Source organism: Brachycentrus maculatus, unplaced genomic scaffold (genome assembly GCF_059751285.1).
Source record: "Brachycentrus maculatus isolate JH-2025_06_01 unplaced genomic scaffold, ASM5975128v1 h1tg000206l, whole genome shotgun sequence".
NCBI classification, from domain to species: Eukaryota; Metazoa; Arthropoda; class Insecta; order Trichoptera; family Brachycentridae; genus Brachycentrus; species Brachycentrus maculatus.
The window spans coordinates 716,493-734,735 of NW_028280957.1; the positions used below are offsets into that span (position 1 = coordinate 716,493).

General features: G+C 38.3%; 2 protein-coding genes across 5 annotated transcripts in view; one reads left to right on the plus strand and one right to left on the minus strand.

The window, feature by feature from the left end:
- LOC148307146 (ornithine decarboxylase 1-like) overlaps positions 1 to 18,243 on the plus strand; it is a 40,512-nt gene that overhangs the window by 9,424 nt on the left and 12,845 nt on the right. The window contains exons 1-3 of one of the 4 annotated variants that reach the window (XM_088263866.1): positions 6,922 to 7,038; positions 7,082 to 7,266; positions 13,563 to 13,718. The gene's annotated coding sequence lies outside the window, so the exon portion shown is untranslated. Of the gene's footprint in view, positions 1 to 6,921; positions 7,267 to 13,562; positions 13,719 to 18,243 lie in introns of those variants that run through there. The other 3 variants (XM_088263867.1, XM_088263865.1, XM_088263864.1) reach the window with 3 other exon arrangements.
- LOC148307147 (uncharacterized) lies at positions 13,511 to 17,493 on the minus strand. Its single transcript, XM_088263878.1, has 2 exons — positions 16,161 to 17,493; positions 13,511 to 13,737 (listed from the first exon to the last, which is right to left on the minus strand). Exons 1-2 carry the CDS (start codon positions 17,491 to 17,493, stop codon positions 13,511 to 13,513), a joined length of 1,560 nt encoding a protein of 519 aa, XP_088120004.1.

Here is an 18,243-nt window from a genome sequence, read left to right on the forward strand (position 1 = left end):
CTTGTGGCCTTTTTTTCAAGAGGGATTAGCCTCCTGTGATGTTGATTTCCAGCTGTCAATCCATCTCTTTGGTGGTCTAGCTTTGGGTGCAGTGTTGGGGAGTCTGGATGGTTCCATTAGTCTCGCATGCGGATACCATTGTCTTCTTCGTTGCCTTCCCCGCCTGGCCTTGTGGCATATTTTTAAGAGGATTTTGACTTCCTGCTATTTCGGCTGCCAGCTGTCAATTCATCTCTTTGGTGGTCTGTCGGGGAGTCGTCTACAGTGCTATGTGGGGGAGTCTGGATGGTTCCATTCTCCTCACATGCGCATACCATTATCTTCTTCTTTGCCTTCCGCACCTAACGATATCTTCCATCTCGCACATTTCTCTTATCCTGGTGTCTCTTATTCTATCCCGTAGACTCTTGCCAGATATGTTCCATGGAGTCTTCATTTCTGACGATCTTAGCGTGTTTTTTTGTTATTGTCCGCTCTGCATTCGATCCCATATGTCACGATGGGTGGCACACAGACGACGACAATACTTCAGAGATAATTCACTCTAGCAATGAACCATGGCAGTCAGCCTCTCTTGTTCTCGACACTAGTCGTGTTCACTTTTAATAAACTGAAAAAATGTTCGTATAAAGTGTTTCATTTTTATAACACTCTCCTTATCTTTCATCGTTCATTTTGTGTATTACCACTTCAAAACACTATTTTGTGACTACCGGTTTCGGAATAACCATTCCGTCAAAAGATCAAATGTATTTTGAATATTGAAAGCATTAACTTTGTGGATCATAGTGATATATTATTTTGAGAAATAAAAGACTTAGTTTTTTGATCCACTCACATTTTTATTAAAAACCAACTGGTTTCGGCAACAACCTGTTACCCTCTTCAGGGTTTATTTTATGACTAAGCCATAAAATAACCCCTGAAGAGGGCAACAGGTTGTTGCCGAAACAAGTTGGTTTTTAATACAAATGTGAGTGGATCAAAAAACAAAGTCTTTTTAGTTCTCAAAGTAATAGATAAATGTAGACTAAAGGGGAATTGCTGCGTGTTCTTAAGTGGTATTACACAAAGTAAACTATGAATGTTAAGGAGAGTGTTATATAACCATACCACAAAGTTAATAAAACTTTAAATAAACAAAATATTTTTTTTTTATGTTTTAGTTAAATGTTAAACGTTTCAAAGATATCTGATATCGTCAGTTACGCCATCCCTGCTTAGTGTGGCGGATATAACCTTATGTGTCCAGTATCAGCCCGTGTATGTACGTAAACAAATCGTTATTACATAAAGCCGATAACCTCTGGTTTCAGCGTCTACATCTACACCACCTTCTCGCGTGACTTTACTTTATAATTTTTAATCTACCCATTGACGGAATGTTGTCATTAGTTGTCGTGAGAGATAACAATTATTTTGTGTGATAAACACAATTATTATTAATTGTTTGTTCATCAATTTTGTGGTTGATAAGAATTTAAATTTATAGGCAGATCAATTTCGATCCGGATTAATGAGTTGGCAACAAAAAATGACTGTCATGGTTTACCGACCATTGGCTAAGCAGTTCGTACTACATTTGAGCAAATTCATATTTTCAATTTATACAATGAAGGTATAAATTTAAAATATGATTATACACTTCTTCTTTTTGTAGATCTGTTTGTGCCTCCGCATGTCGCTCTTGGGATGTTGAGTCCCAGCTGTCTTTCCATCTTTTCGCAGGTCTGCCTGGGGGTCTGCGTCCTTCAGGGGTTACCTTGAAGGGCGATACGTGGAAGTCTGTCTTCTGACATTCTGTTTATATGTTCATTCCAGTATCGCCTTCGTTGTCGTCCCCACCTCACGATATCTTCCGTCTTACACATGCTCCGGATGTCGGTATTTCTTACTCGGTCTCGCAATGTGTTTCCGGTTATGGATCGCAGAGTCCTCATCTCGGAGGTTCGAAGTCGAGATTTTGCTCTGGAAGTATCTGCTCTTGCCCCAATCCTATAAGTGTCTATTGGTCGAACACGTTTTGTATATTTTCATTTTACTTTCTATTCTCATGTGTTTGTTCCTCCACACCGAGTTTCTGATTATACACAATTATACATAATTTCAATGTATATTGAAAGCTGTCCCACCGCATGCCCAGATCTGATACAGAAGCATCTAGGCTTCCTGACAGATCTGCTCTTGCTAAGCAATTTTTTTTTTAACTAAGTTGCGAAATTTATTGAAAATGTGAAACAACATAACATTGTATCCCGATTTTACTATGAATTTACATTTAAAAGCTTTCAATATACCTGTCACTGCCAATCTAAATAATACAAGGCCAATACACTGCCAATCTAAATAATACAAATCTAAATAATGTAAGTCCATCACCAAATTTTCTAGAAGTTCCCCAGTGTAGGCAGTGAAAGTGTTTAGTTCAATCAGTCAGCTAGATCCGATTACGACAATGTGTTAATAATAATCGTTCACGTCACGTCAATAAGTGTTCAAACTATGGCTGTACGCACGAAAACGCTTCACGTAAAAATTATTTTATTGATATTGAAGCTTATCAATCTGCGCCGGGTAAACACGGCCCAAAATGTTTATTTGTTCTCCTTATCAAATACGCTTTATTTTGCGATAATTTCCTTGTTTCGAGACAATTCTAAGGAAGGCTATTCCTTGTGTTGACGAAGTATTATTCACAGTCAACAGGCAAGTATTATTCGCAGTCAACTGGAGGATAACTGGAGTAGACTCATTGCTTCGACATCCTCAGTAACGAGGACTAAGACAGAGAAGAAGCGTCCACTACAATATGGTATACCACGCGCCAACTACGCCACTCATAGGCCTTGGTTCTTAGTTCTTACCAACACGCCACGACTCTGACCCTTACCGATATGACAATATCACCATTGTTTGTTTAATATGTGCACAACGGAGTCCTGGTTCCAACTCTAATGTATGGAAGTGAAACATGGAGTAGAGCCGAGGATAATAGCCGTACTCTCTCATGTAGAAATACCTCAGAAACTTATTTCGGACTTTCTCTGCCATAAGAGAGTACTTAAGCTCATGTGGTCCCCAAATCATCGAGCCACTCTCGAGTCTACCTCGCACCAAGGAGTTATGAAGAGTTCTCAGCACGCGGGTATTTTAGAAAACCCTGGCAGTACGCAGAACAAATCCTAACATTTTCAATGCATTATCACTCACTTTTGTCTGCCTCCGTAGTGTAATGGTCAGCACGCTCGGCTACCGTTCTCCAGGTCCCGGGTTCGATTCCCAGGGGGGTTCAAATAAATATAAGTGATTTTCCACTGTAATATTTATTCAATATTACCCCGGACTGGTACCTGAAGCGGAGGGCTGATCACCTTTCCTTCATGTGTAAAAACGATCGAGATAACACTGCGATATATGACGCAGTGCCCTATGCACCATTTGGGTGCGGATAAGGGTTTTATTATATTATTATCACTCACCGCCTCTATGTGATCGTGAAATTTCAGGGTGCTCACAAACCTAACGCCCAGATCATTCGAGACATTCGACGCTCGCATCGGATTTTGTACTATTTGCTGTCTTATGGCGTGTATCATAATTTGGATCATTGCTCGTTCGATATCGTTCGCTTTCCACTCGGCACGACTGTTTTGTAACTTATCGTAATTACGTATTGTAGAGTTGTAGTGTTATTGTGTAGTCGGAAGCGATAAGAGTCGGAATCAGGAATTCCCGAGCGGTAATTACAAGGTACCTACCTGCCCGGGTACACAATAAGTGTTTACCGAGCAGTTTCGTTGGAAATGATAACGTTACTCACTTCTTCATCTCTATCCTCTTATCGGGATTTCTGTACTGCGTATCCACAAAGGTGTGCGAATCCTGCATACTGCCATTTGACACATGGCTCACTCATTTCAAGAAGTTTCGCAGTCTAGCGTCTACCCAACTACGCCATGGCGCCTGTCCGTAAATTTTCAACTGATTTAAAAATATTTAAAAAAAAAATACATACATACACCGCTCACTCCTTTCAACGTCATATATAAAAAAAAAAGATTTTTAAGGAGATCGTTGTTAAAGTTTAAAAATATAGTAAAAAGTGTTAAAAATAAATATCAAGCCACTTACTGAACTTTTTACTGTGCAACAGATCTTTTTAGGTAAAACCTGAATGTTTATTTCTCTATTTGTAAAATATTTAGTAAATAAAAAAAACTACATTTTCTTCAAAATGCAAAAACTAACTAACTAACAGAGAGCTGACTAACAGTCTACGAAGACAATAAGTTGAGATGGAGCCAGGAAGGAGAAAATGTTTTTTTTTTATTGACTGGAGTGGCAATCCTTAGGGATCGTAAAATAGTCTCATCCTTTTACGTTTCCGAAGTTATTTGTTTACTAAGATGAGGTTTTCAAGTATATGTACGAGTAGATATGAATCTAAAATTGATAATGCCGATCTAATGTAATTATGAACTAAATTTACTAATTTGTTCATTGCGAAACAATTTGTGCATACTTATATTGATACAATACTATTATTGTCAGACTGGTTCATCATCATGCCTATGGTTCAAGTCATAGAATCTCAAACTTTTTTTGACTAGACGCCCATTTTTCAACGTCGATATTTTTCATCGCCAACTTTTGAAAAACTATATCTCCGTTTACAAAAATAGTAAATATTAAGAGTATCTATGTGTATTTTTTTTATATTCACCAACATATCGTGTTAATTGTGTATTTATATAATGTCACACATTGGAGGTTTAGAAATAAAATAATTTTCAGGCGATGTTACTTAAAAAAATTAAACGAAAAAATATGTATAAATATGCTTATAAATAAAAATATATCTATAACATCTTCAACTTACATAAAAAATTCTAATTAAATTTCTACTCTTTAATTAATAATTGGGTAAAGCAGAATACACAATATTTTGCGTGTCCATTTCCAAATCCTTGTCGCACCCAAAATGTTTCGAATAAAATAACTAGTCAAATTATACACTGGGTTAAAACCAGCATATGACGATCGTAAGCCCTATAATTTATAATTTATTTAATGGGCAGAATACACAATATTTTGCGTGTCCATTTCCAAATCCTTGTCGCACCCAAAATGTTTCGAATAAAATAACTAGTCAAATTATACACTGGGTTAAAACCAGCATATGACGATCGTAAGCCCTATAATTTATAATTTATTTAATGGGCATTTGCCCAGACTACCATATTCTTTTTCACCTGTGTCGAGATGTCAAAAAAGAATGTAAAAAATAACTCCGAATTGGAGATAATCAAGTATTTGGACATACTCAAAATGTTGGAGTGAAATTATAAGCTGCATAAAAATTGAAAATCGTATTTTAGGCTTGTCCTCCCGGTATGTAAAATAATTCGATTAGGATCTTGCATACATGTGAATAAAACGGTATCTGCTTAATTTTTATTTAGCTTTTGCTTCATCACCCGCAAGGGGGTGATATCGCCCAGTTTGGGAAGCTCTGGTTTATGTGCACTTATTACATTTATACGCTAATTATCGCTTGTCTATCTGAACTGGTGAGTTATTGGAATGGCATTCACACGGTGCTAATGGTATACTGATTGCGCCTTAATCGTCACAGCACTTGCGATGGCTATCTTGTTTATTAGAAACAAATCTTAAATACACGCGTTACATTAGTAAAATCAATTAATTATTGGTACTTAATCAATTAGTTACTCGAACGTCACGCATACCAGCTTTTTAAATTTAAACTTCTCAGGCCTTTTCGATAATTGGACGAGAATTGAGGGTAAAATTTCTAGGACGCGTCACGTTTATTAGGCGCATTTCGTAACGTGGGAGAGAAGGAAGACATAACGTAGAGGGAAAGAGGAAGAGAACTATATATTATGACGCCACGGGAGTGACGTTATAATATAATTTTTTGACATCTCATCAAAGATGAAGAAGAATATAGAAGTCTGGGCATTTACGGGGCTGACGACTGTCATAGGCTGGTTCAAGTGATCACTTTACACACGTGTAACATTCACCAATTCTACCCATTATTGACAACCACACCACTCAAATTCTTGGAAGTTCTATATATATGAACCAATTTTGAAACCTTGTTCTTGAATCACTAGAACTTCACTAGAGACATCTATTGGTGAGATGTAAAGAAGCTTTTTACTAAGCAGAAACTCTTGTATTAGTATGTGAGGTCCAAATCCTGGATATCAATCACACACACGAGAAACGCCAGAAAGTACCATTTTCATTTTTATTATTTAAGCTTATAATTTGACCAGATAATTTATTTACAACATTTTGAGTGTGTCCAAATACTTGTTCACAAAATCTGGATTATCTCCAATTACAGGAGTTAATTTCATATTATTTTTTGACATCTCATCAAAGATGAAGAAGAATATGGAAGTCTGGGCATTTACGGGGCTGACGACCGTCATAGGCTGGTTTAAGTGATCACTTTACACACGTGTAACATTCACCAATTCTACCCATTATTGACAACCACACTACTCAAATTCTCGGAAGTTCTATATATATGAACCAATTTTGAAACATTATTCTTGAATCACTAGAGCTTCACTAGAGACATCTATTGGTGAGATGAAAAGAACCTTTATATTGAGCAGAAACTCTGTATTTGGTATTATTTGTATTTGGACACACTCAAAATGTTGTAAATAATACTACGCCGCTGCGCCACTGGCCGAGACGCACCAAATATCACAAATGTCTTGAACCCGCCACAGATAGTTGGGTCCCATGCGATTGCCTGACCCTGCCGATAAGGAGGCGGACCGCGATAACGCAGATGCGATAGCGGCGGGTGGTGGGGGCCGTCGGTCCGCAGATAACGGCCCGTGCACATATATACTCTCGCCGTGCGACTCCTGCGGCCAGTCGAACTTCGCGCGCTCCTCCGTACGCCGTTCCTCTCGCAACCTCGCTCAGTCTCGCCGCGTCTCGAAGCTGAACTTTCAAATCTCGCAAGTCCTGACCCTGTACTCGCAAGTGCCGTCTCGATACTCGCAAGTCCTGACCCTGTACTCGCAAGTGCTGTCCCGATACTCGCACATCTAGTTCGCGCCGCTCCGAAAAGCCGATCGGTTTTTTTGTTGTATTTTTGTACAAATTGAATAGTCACCGGTATTTTGGTTTTTCAACAGCGAAAACGGTGCCGTCACGAGGGTACAGTTTTATTGCATGTGGGACATACAAGCCTTGAGAATTTCACTACAGGTGAGAATCTAAACATGTGTGCGGTGGTGGATATCGAATTCTGACAGGATTCAGCAAGTTGGAAAAACGTGGTCTTCGATATATTTTTGCTCTATATGTGCCATTTGATTTTTATACCATTTAGATTTTTTTATTACGCAATAAAATTACCTTCTTATTTTTCAAGTTATATAACATTTTGTATACAAACTCATGTTTACACTCAACATATCGCTCACTCCTTTCACAACGTCATATATCAAAAATCGTCAACTTTCAAGAAAAGCGGCATATTTTTAACTTAATATCCACCCGCTACAGGGCAGAAAGTGTTGTTTTTGCATTTTGAAGAAAAGGTATCGTTTAATTTTTTTTATACACTTAATATTTTTCAAGCGGAGAAAAAACATTGAGGTTTTACCTAAAAAGATCTGTTGCCCAGAAAAAAGTTCAATAAGTGGCTTGATATTTATTTTTAATACATTTTATTATATTTTTAAACTTTAAAAACGATCTCCTGAAAAATCAAGTTTTTTGATATATGACATTGTTGAAAGGAGTGAGCGATATGTATTTACATACATTACTTCTTACAATAAACATAACATTTCTTTTTGAATTCATTCCGACTTTTTTTATTCTTCATACATTTTTAATTTTTTTAATGGCAGTCTTATTCTATCGTCATTTCTAGTTACACGATTATGATTTATTTTCATTTATTTAACATTACCTTAATGGTAAAATATTTGGGTATTCTACTGTTAAGATAATTAAAAATATAAATATCAAATATAAGAGTTCGACTCCCAGGGGGGCGGTCAAATAAATTAAAGCAATTTTTTCACTTTAATATTTATTCAATATAACCCTGGGCTGGTCCCTGAAGCGGAGGGCTGATCGGCTTTCCTTCATGTGTTATCGATCTAGATAACACTGCGCTTATATGATGCAGTGCCCTATGCACCATCGGGTGCGGATGAGGGCTTAAAAAAATTAAATATATACATATGTACACATTTACATGGCAACAAGTGTGAAATATTTTGGTACTGTTGCGAACGCCTTGTATGACAACATTGATCAAAGAAAAACATTCCCGCACTGAAAATGCAAACACTTGTACTAAATAAAGAAATAATGTTTGTATTATTTCTCGTCTTATCCCAGTATCAATATTTGCCTCCGATATTCTTGAAGCTCCATACTGCCCGGGCCCGTCTCATAACGACTCACCACCGGGCGAATCGATACAACTTTAAAACTATTTTATTTATTTATTAGCCGTACACGGCCACGCGTTGCTGCCGCTCAGTCCGGTTAGACAAAATGAAATTTTAATAATATGTGAAACAACAATGCAATCGAAAACTTGCTGAGTGAGACAGCGGGCGTCAAGCAGCACGCTGTCCGCCACGAGCAATGTCTACTATTGCTGTTACTTTCAACAGCGGGCGCTGCCATGGCCGTCAGAGAAGCTCCTAAAATAACTGCTAAGTGGAGGAATCCTAGATTTGTGTACAAATATTTGGACACACTCAAAATGTTGTAAAAATAACTTATAAGCTGCATAAAATTTTAAAAGTAATGTTTTTAGGCGTTTTCTAGTATGTAAAATTAATCCGGGGTTCGGATCTTGCATACATCCAAAAAGGGTCTCTGCATAAAAGCTCTCAATCCAACATAGATGGCTCTTGTGAACTCACATGTGCAGCGTCGTGAAATTGATGATATATGTAGGAGTATATGAATAGTGTCAATCATGGGTAGAATAGTGATAAAGTATCTTGTACTCTACATCAGTGATCCGTAAACTTACTCTATTCAAGGTACACCTACCAAATTAAGAAATTTCATAGGTGCATATTTACCATATTATGGTAACATATTTAACATATTATGTTTAATGCTAAATGTAAGCCAACTTAACTGAGCACAGGCAATCAAAATTTGGAGCAATTGTGTTATTTTCACAAATCTAGACTTTTTTCCGCGGCACACCAACTAATCTGATAATATGTATTGTCTCTGTAAATAACATTATACATACGCGACGAAGTTCATTACGAGTTGACAACTTGTCAAATACACGTGACCGGGGGAGCTAGTAGGACGTCAATCGCAGTCACGTTGGTTCGCGGCGAGATTAGGTCGGCTAATGAATGCTGACCTTTATTCGCACATTCCAAATTCGAATGACACGTTTCAAGTTCGAAATGCCTTTGCCAAATAAATGTTGCCAGCAATCCCAAGTGCAGTGTGAACAAGATCTATCCCAATTTTTACACTCTTAGAAAACGTGGAAAAACAATTGAATTTGAATTCAGAACTTGGTCTCAATGGCTATTTTTTTAAAAAAGCTTTGCACTTCTTTTCCCGGCAAAACATTGTAAACAAACGCCAGTAAGGTAAAGATCGTTTTGGGTAAATCTACTCTAACGTTAGCTAACTAACCATCCCGAAGACGCTTCCGAATATATATATATATATATATATATATATATATATATATATATATATATATATATATATATATATATATATATATATATATATATATATATATATATATATATATATATATATATATATATATATATATATATATATATATATATATATATATACATATATATACATATATACATATATATATATATATATATATATATATATATATATATATATATATATATATATATATATATATATATATATACATATACATATATATATATACATATATATATATATACATATATATATACATATATATATATATATATATATATATATATAAACCTGAATTATAAGTAGATTTAACCATCGCCACTGAGGGCTCTCACTGACATGGATGTATGTTTTCGAAAGATAGTAGAAGCAGTTTGTAGAAGAAAAAAAAGATTTATCACAAGAAGTGTCATGTCGTGTCATTGGCATTCTGACTGATATCAATTGCTAATGTTATGTAATGGGATATTATGTAAATTGATTTTTAATTTACTGACGTTGCTAATTGCTATATGTATATATACACAATTATGTAACAAGTTCCAGAATCTGTGACCTCAGAGCCACCGTTTATCACAAGCATTGTCGAATGGTTTTTGTCGAGAAAATATTTAGTTAAATAAATAGTCAACCACAGTCGAACCTGAATATAAAAGACCTGGATATGAGTGGAACCTGTTTTTTTTTACTAATGGCCTTCGAAAAATTTCTTTGCCTTATTATGTATATTATGTATTGCCTTATATGTCCGCCTCCGTAGTGTAATGGTCAGTACGCTCGGCTACCGTTCTGGAGGTCCCTGGTTCGATTCCCAAGGGGGGTAAAATAAATATAAGTGATTTTTTCACTGTCATATTATTCAATATTACCCTGGACTGGTACCTGAAGCGGAGGGCTGATCACCTTTCCTTCATGTGTAAACGATCAAGATAACACTGCGTTTATATGACGCAGTGCCCTATGCACCATTGGAGTGCGGATAAGGGTTTTATTATTATTATTACTATTAATAATCCGTTTACCCTTCTTTCGAAAAATACGCATATTGAAAATATAGAAAGCACTGAACAAAATGCGTAGTCGGCTAACAAAATGGCTGAAAGTTGGGTGTTGTCAGGCGGTTTAGAGTTGAATCTTTCCGATTTTTCCCGCGTCAAATACCTTACAATGTTTTCGATAACTTTTCTTTCTTGACAATGAATTATTTTCAAGGTTATTATTTAAAAATAAACTTTTAGCTTGCGAGTGAAATTAATTATTACTATCCTAGTAATAATTTATTTCAATTTGTTTTTTTGACATCTAATCAAAGATGAAGATGGAAGTCCAGACTTCTATATTCTTCTTCATCTTTGATGAGATGTCAAAAAATAATATGAAATAACTCTTGTAATCGGAGATAATCCAGATTTTGTGAACAAGTATTTGGACACACTCAAAATGTTGTAAATCATTTATTTCACTTGCAACACCGACTTATTGTATTAAAAAATAATAATTTCGAAAATGATTCATAGCCAGGATAGAACGTGTAAAAAAATATGAGATAAGCTTTCGCGCCACGAATTTCAAGTCGTTTTATTGATTTTAGCGTCCAGCGTGCGGCCCTACCTTATATAGATTCTGAACTCGATAATGCGTCTTAAAAATTAAGTCGCCAGTTTAGTTTTGTCTTTTACAGCTAGCCAGTTTAACTCCAGATCATAGCAATATATATTTTTAATGGTTAAATAAAATTATGAAAAATAATGTAAGTTTTGTTAGTAATACTTTTTTTTACAAACATATTACGTACATAAGAGTAACATATCGCTCACTCCTTTCAACAACGTCATATATATAAAAAAATCAGGAGATCGTTTTTAAAGTTTAAAAATATAATGAAATGTATTAAAAATAAATATCAAGCCTTTTAATAAAATAAATATCAAACTTTTTACTGTGCATCAGTTCTTTTTAGGTAAAACCTGATTGTTTTTCCTCCATTTGAAAAATATTTAGTATATAAAAAAAATAATTAAACAATACCTTTTCTTCAAAATATAAACCCCTTTTCCCTGTAGCGGGTAAATGTGAAGTTAAAAATATGCCGCTTTTGCTGAGATATAGTACATTTTCTGGGCATTCCGAAAACATGCACAACTGAAAATTGACGATTTTTGATACATGAAGTTGTTGAAAGGAGTGAGCGATATATAATATTCCCGATGAGTAATTTCCATTACTCATTTTAGGGTCAAGGTTAACCAAGGTACCTACATTTTTTTAAACAAGGTTAATACGATACTTAAAAAAAAAACAAAAGCAAGCGTGGAATACAGTAATAATAATAATAAAAAAATATATATAAAAAACAGTCAGAACAATAGTAAAAATAAACAGAATTGAAATCGAAGTTGCCGCGCAAAAAGTAACCTTAATTCATTAAATACCTTTATTTTGACAGCTACAATAGGTTATGGGATGGATAATAAATCATACTCAACATTTAAAAGAATTTTAGAGATTCTCTCTTTCCATTTCAATATTTTTTTCCTATCAAACTGGCGACTTTATGTGTCATGCATATGCGTCGTTTTGTAGTGCTGGTATCACTGCCGTTAGAATCGGTGCGTAAATTTTCGAAATACGCGAAAATGAGCGAAAACGGCATAATACGTGGACTTTAATATAAAGAATGCAATTTTTGCGCTGATGACTCTTGCGGTTAAGACGTTTAATAACGTCGCACGTGATGACGACACGAATTGTTTTTTTTCTCCATTAAAATATGGAGACAAAATAATCCTTTTTTTATTACAAAATAAAAAAAAATTTAATACCCATTTTCTAGTATTTTTTCTTCTTCATTAATTTATTTGTCAATTTGAAAAAAAAAACTTCTAACCCCGGTTTTGTTTGTTTTTTAATTTTGCCGAATTTGGTGCGATCTTAATTGATGTGAATCTTACGAAAGTCTGCGATATCCTTCCGCTTTAAATGGTATTAGCCTTTATTTGAGGACGCAGTCCCGTGTTATCTTGGATGCTTCGCCATAACCGACGTCGACGGTTAGGTTGACTGATGTCGACGGGTAGGTATGCGACGCGTAATTTCGGTTAGGTACCTACCCTACCACCTTTTCTTTAGTTTGCTGGCAAACGCGAAATTCAGAAATTCTAATCGGCAGGAATATGTTAATTTAAAAATATATTACCCTCTCTTTTTACGTGAGTTTTGTCAGTCGAGTGTTTTTGCCTAGAATTTTCACTCATGAATTACATGAAATTATAGTAACTTTAAACATAAAGACTTATTCCACTCACGAGTAGGCATAGGCTATGAAACTTATAAAGTTGAAACCTGAGTAGGGACATGATAAACGGTGGTGCATAAGCCGTAGCTAGATTTCAGAGTCACGTGGACGTTAGGTAATAAAATAAAAATAAAAAGAGTTTCGTCAGTTTCGTGTAAAAAATGCGAAATTTTCAACAAGTGAGAAATAAATTTTATATTTTATTAAAAAAACAAATATTTAAACCGACATGATTTTGCTTAGTTTTATTACAAATGTCACTCTTTCATTGTAATAGAGTTTCAAAATATTTTTATTGACTGAATGTCAGGAATGTTGAATCAAAACGCTAAATTTACATTCACAATACTTTGAGTGTGTCCAAATCTTTGTTACATTCCAGTTACAAAATTTTTAACAGTTTAAAAAAAAAAAAATACTCAACAGCACTTTTCCCCGACAATGCAAATGTTCAGGTCTCTAGTTAGTGCGCTGAATCTGATTACTAACGTGTTGTTTATTTTGTTTCCAGGGAGGCTTATCGAGTGAGCTCGGCTCGCTTGGTCTGCGGGCCCCGCTACGCGGCGGCTGCTGGCGGCGATCTCTGAACGTAGACCCGCCCTGGCTGCGCTGAGTCCCGCCACTCCCCCGCCCGCCCCCCGCCAGCCACTTGCGGACAGGCTGCCTCGTGAGTGTGCCCCCCTTCACTGCAATATCCCCATCTGTGTCCCTTTAGTACATAAAATGTCAACAATAGGCTCTACTTGGGTCAGTTATAGTACACAAAATGTCATCAATAGGCTCTACTTGAGTCGGTTATAGTGCACAAAATGTCAACAATACACATTACCTGGGGATCCCTAATAGTAAACAAAATGTCAACAATAGGCTCTATCTGGTTCGCTAATAGTACACAAAATGTCAACAATAGGCTCTATCTGGGTCGCTAATAGTACGCAAAATGTCAACAATAGACATTACTTGGGGATCCCTTATAATAAACAAAATGTCAACAATAGACATTACTTGGAATCCCTTATTGTAAACAAAAAGTCAACAATAGACATTACCTGGGGATCCCTTTTAGTACACAAAATGTCAACAATAGAGATTACTTGGAGATCCCTTATTTTATTAAATTAAACACTTGAATATACCACTTTAATGACAAATTTTATACCTTATAGTACACAAAATGTCACCAATAGACATTACTTGAAGATCCCTTATAGTAAACAAAATCTCAACAATAGACTTTATTTGGAGGATCCCTTATTTTAATTTTTAATAACCATATCCGCTCCCTAGGTGGAGCATATGGAGTCCACAAACTGTCTCCAGGCTTTTCTGTCAGCTGCCAGCTCCCTTGCATCCTCCCAAGTCAGATCCGCGTCGCGAAGTTCTGACGAGAACTGCCGACGAATTGTCAGCAATGGTCGTCCTGGGCGGCGCGAACCTGATGCCTTGTAAAAGAGGCAAGCTTGATTAAGGCTCTCAGGAGGCATGCGGAGTACGTGGCCAAGCCAACTGAATCGCCTTTTTTTGACGACAGTTGTGACCAAGATTTGCTGCGTCCTACGCCTTATCTCTTCATTCCTCACAAAGTCAAACCACCGCACGCCTAAGATTCTCCGCAAACACCTGTTCTCAAAGCTTAGTACACGGCTGCTTTGGGCCCTTGTAAGGTGCCATGTTTCACAGCCGTATAAGAGAACAGGAGCAATGCAGGCATTGTATAGGCGGCATTTGGTTTTCACCGAGTATAAATCCGATCTCCAGACAGCCTTCATACTGTTGAATGCGGACCCAGCGAGTCCTAATCGCACTCCCAGTTCCTTTTGAAGGCTGCCATTTTCAGTCGCGTACACTCCCAAGTACTTGAAACTCTCGACCCTTTCGATGCGCTGGTTACTCAACGTCAAGGGTTGTTGGGCATCTAGGCATGAGCTGTTGCACAACACATGGGTTTTTGCAACATTTATTGTAAGCCCCATGTGCGTAGAGTACCTATTTACCCTGTCGACGATCAATTGAAGACCCTCGACGGAGTCATCAATTAAAACAGCATCATCTGCGTACTCTAGGTCGCAGAGTTTCCGGGAGGGGGAGATGGATATACCTCGGTCAGATGGTAATGACTTTCGAAGAATGAAATCCATGAGGATGATGAAGAGAAACGGTGCAAGGACGCAGCCTTGTCTGACTCCGGTAGAGACCCCAAACCAATCCGTGACAACATCGTCAACTCTCATTCGGCATTCACTATTGAGGTGAAGGGACTTAATTAGCTCCACTAATTTCGCAGGCACCCCATAAGCTTCCAGTACTTTCCAGAGTGTGGGCCTGTGCGGACTATCAAACGCTTTCTCATAGTCTACAAAACACATCGCCAGAGAACTGTTAAATTCCTGGCTCTGCTGTAGAATGTGGCGAATATTATGGATTTGATCCGCACAGGACCTGCCAGGCAGAAACCCTGCCTGGTTTTCTCTGAGCACCTGCATAATGGGGGCTCGGATTCTCTGCAAGATTACGTGGGCAAGCACCTTCCCAGGTACGCTGAGTAGCGTAATGCCGCGGTAGTTGTCACAGTTGAGTGGATCACCCTTCTTATGTAACACGGTAATCTCCCCATTTACCCAGTCTCTAGGGCATCGCTCTTCTTCCCACACACTGGACATTAATTGGTGTAAAGGGCCAATAATGCCAGTAACGCTGCATTTCAAGAATTCCGGGTGGATACCATCAACACCAGGGGCAGTCCCATTTTTCAATTTCGACACGGCAGCTATAATTTCTGCCTGTGTCGGTGGACCATCAGGTATGGCGACCGCCCGCGGAATGCTTGACGCAGCCTCCGTGGGAATATCGAGGATGATTGGAGGAGGAGGGCGATTCAAGACCCTGTGGAAATGATCACGCCATATTTCCTTTATACGATCCGCGTCAGATTCGGTAACTCCATTTGTGTTTTTCACAGCTCCAGGGGTTACCGAATTCTTTCCGCAGATCTTCCTTGTTATTTGGAATAATTTCCGCGTGTCATTTCCTTGGGCGGCATGTTCCGCCGTTACAATAAGAGAATCGAGATGACGGCGCTTATCGAGTCTGCATGATCGTTTGACTATACGATCTTGGCGCCTGTAGTCATCTCTGAGGGTGTCCAGTTGGTAGGGGTCACTTTCACTGTCCCTCAGTGCTTTTAAGTGAGCGCGCTCAGCCATCTTTCCCCAGGTCTCATCTGACATCCAATGGGGTCTTTCTCCTATCCTGGGGCCAAGAACCTCATTGGCGGAAGAGTTGAGAGCCGATTTGAGACTGGCCCACTGTGCCTCAATCGAGTCAACATTAATGGGCTGAGGATCGGTGTCTTGCTGGACACGTTGTCCGACCGTTTCCTCGAATCTCAATCTTATTTCGGCACTCTTCAACTTGTCTAAGTTGATTCTCTTCCGCCGAGGACATCTCGGCAGACGTTTGAGCTGCAGACAGATTCTTCCGACGAGTAACTCGTGATCACTATGAATGTCGGCCCCTCTGTAGGACCTGACATCGAGGAGCTCTCGCCGGTTAGCACGTCCATAGAGGATGTGATCTATCTGCGCTCTTGTTCGTCCGTCAGGGGAGGTCCAGGTGTACTTATGGATGGACCTATGGGGAAATAGCGTACCACCAATGACAAGGTCGTTAATACTAGCGAACTCGACCAGTCTTTCTCCATTGCCATTGGCTTGCCCATAGCCGTGCCTTCCCATCACCGTTGGGGCAAGTGATGGGTCTGTTCCGACTCTCGCGTTAAAATCTCCCAATACTACCACGCGGGTTCTTCTTGGGAGAGAGGCGATGACCGCATGGAGAGAGTCGTAGAAGGCATCTTTTGTTTGGGCATCTGCAATTTCGGTAGGGGCGTAGCACTGTAGGACAGTGACAGAACTATCGGCCGTTTGGAGGGTGACGCGTATAAGCCTTTCAGAAATTGGTTCCCAACTAAGCAAGCACTTTGCTGCTCTTTCTGAAAGGAGAATTGCCACCCCTTGACGGTGATATCGTTCTTGGCCGGAGTGCAGACACATGTGACTATCCAACAACCTCTTTCCAGATCCTTTCCATCGCGACTCGCTCAGTCCTAGGATATCTAACTTGTAGTCATCCATGATACGAGTCGCGTGAATATCTTTTCCGTGGACCTGCATTGTCCGCACATTGTACGTTCCAATGCGGAAAGATGAATTGTTGGATAGGAGCCGTTTAGTGAGCGCAGTCCTAATACCACAGCCGGGTCGGGGGGTGCCAGAGAAGCCGGTGTCCGAGGCATTTCGTGGACTTATCGTAATCAAAGGGTTTAGGGAGGCAGAGTGATTGGCCCAGCGCTCCCGAGGCCTGAGGTCCGAGGACCCCTCAACAGGTCGGCTCAACCTTGTTTCCCGCTTTGTCTGGTCTCTCTTCACCAACCTGCTTGGCATGGGAGACCCTTCTGGTAGTTAGACTACCGCCATAGCCTGGTGAATCACTGAGGCACGCAAGCCCCCTCACCGCGACAAGGTGGGGATCAAGAGGGGGAAAAATAATACACAAAATGTCAACAATAGACATTACTTGGGGATCCCTGATTGTAAACAAAATGTCACCAATAGACATTACTTGGAGATCCCTTATAGTAAACAAAATCTCAACAATAGACTTTATTTGGACGATCCCTTATAATACACAAAATGTCAACAATAGACATTACTTGGGGATCCCTGATTGTAAACAAAATGTCACCAATAGACATTACTTGGAGATCCCTTATAGTAAACAAAATCTCAACAATAGACTTTATTTGGACGATCCCTTATAATACACAAAATGTCAACAATAGACATTACTTGGGGATCCCTGATTGTAAACAAAATGTCACCAATAGACATTACTTGAAGATCCCTTATAGTAAACAAAATCTCAACAATAGACTTTATTTGGAGGATCCCTAATAATACACAAAATGTCAACAATAGACATTACTTGGGGATCCCTGATTGTAAACAAAATGTCACCAATAGACATTATTTGGAGATCCCTTATAGTAAACAAAATCTCAACAATAGACTTTATTTGGGGATCCCTTATAGTAAACAAAATGCCAAAAATAGACTCTATTTGGAGGATCACTTATAGTACACAAAATGTCAACAATAGATATTGCTTGGGGATCCCTTTTAGCAAACAAAATA

Excerpts from the sequence above, each read along its gene's own strand:
- LOC148307147 (XM_088263878.1), bottom strand. The coding sequence starts at position 17,493 with ATGCCAAGCAGGTTGGTGAAGAGAGACCAGACAAAGCGGGAAACAAGG. Across the intron at positions 13,738-16,160 it reads TGACTACAGGCGCCAAGATC|TGAAGGGGGGCACACTCACG; the intron begins GTATAGTCAAAC and ends GGGATATTGCAG.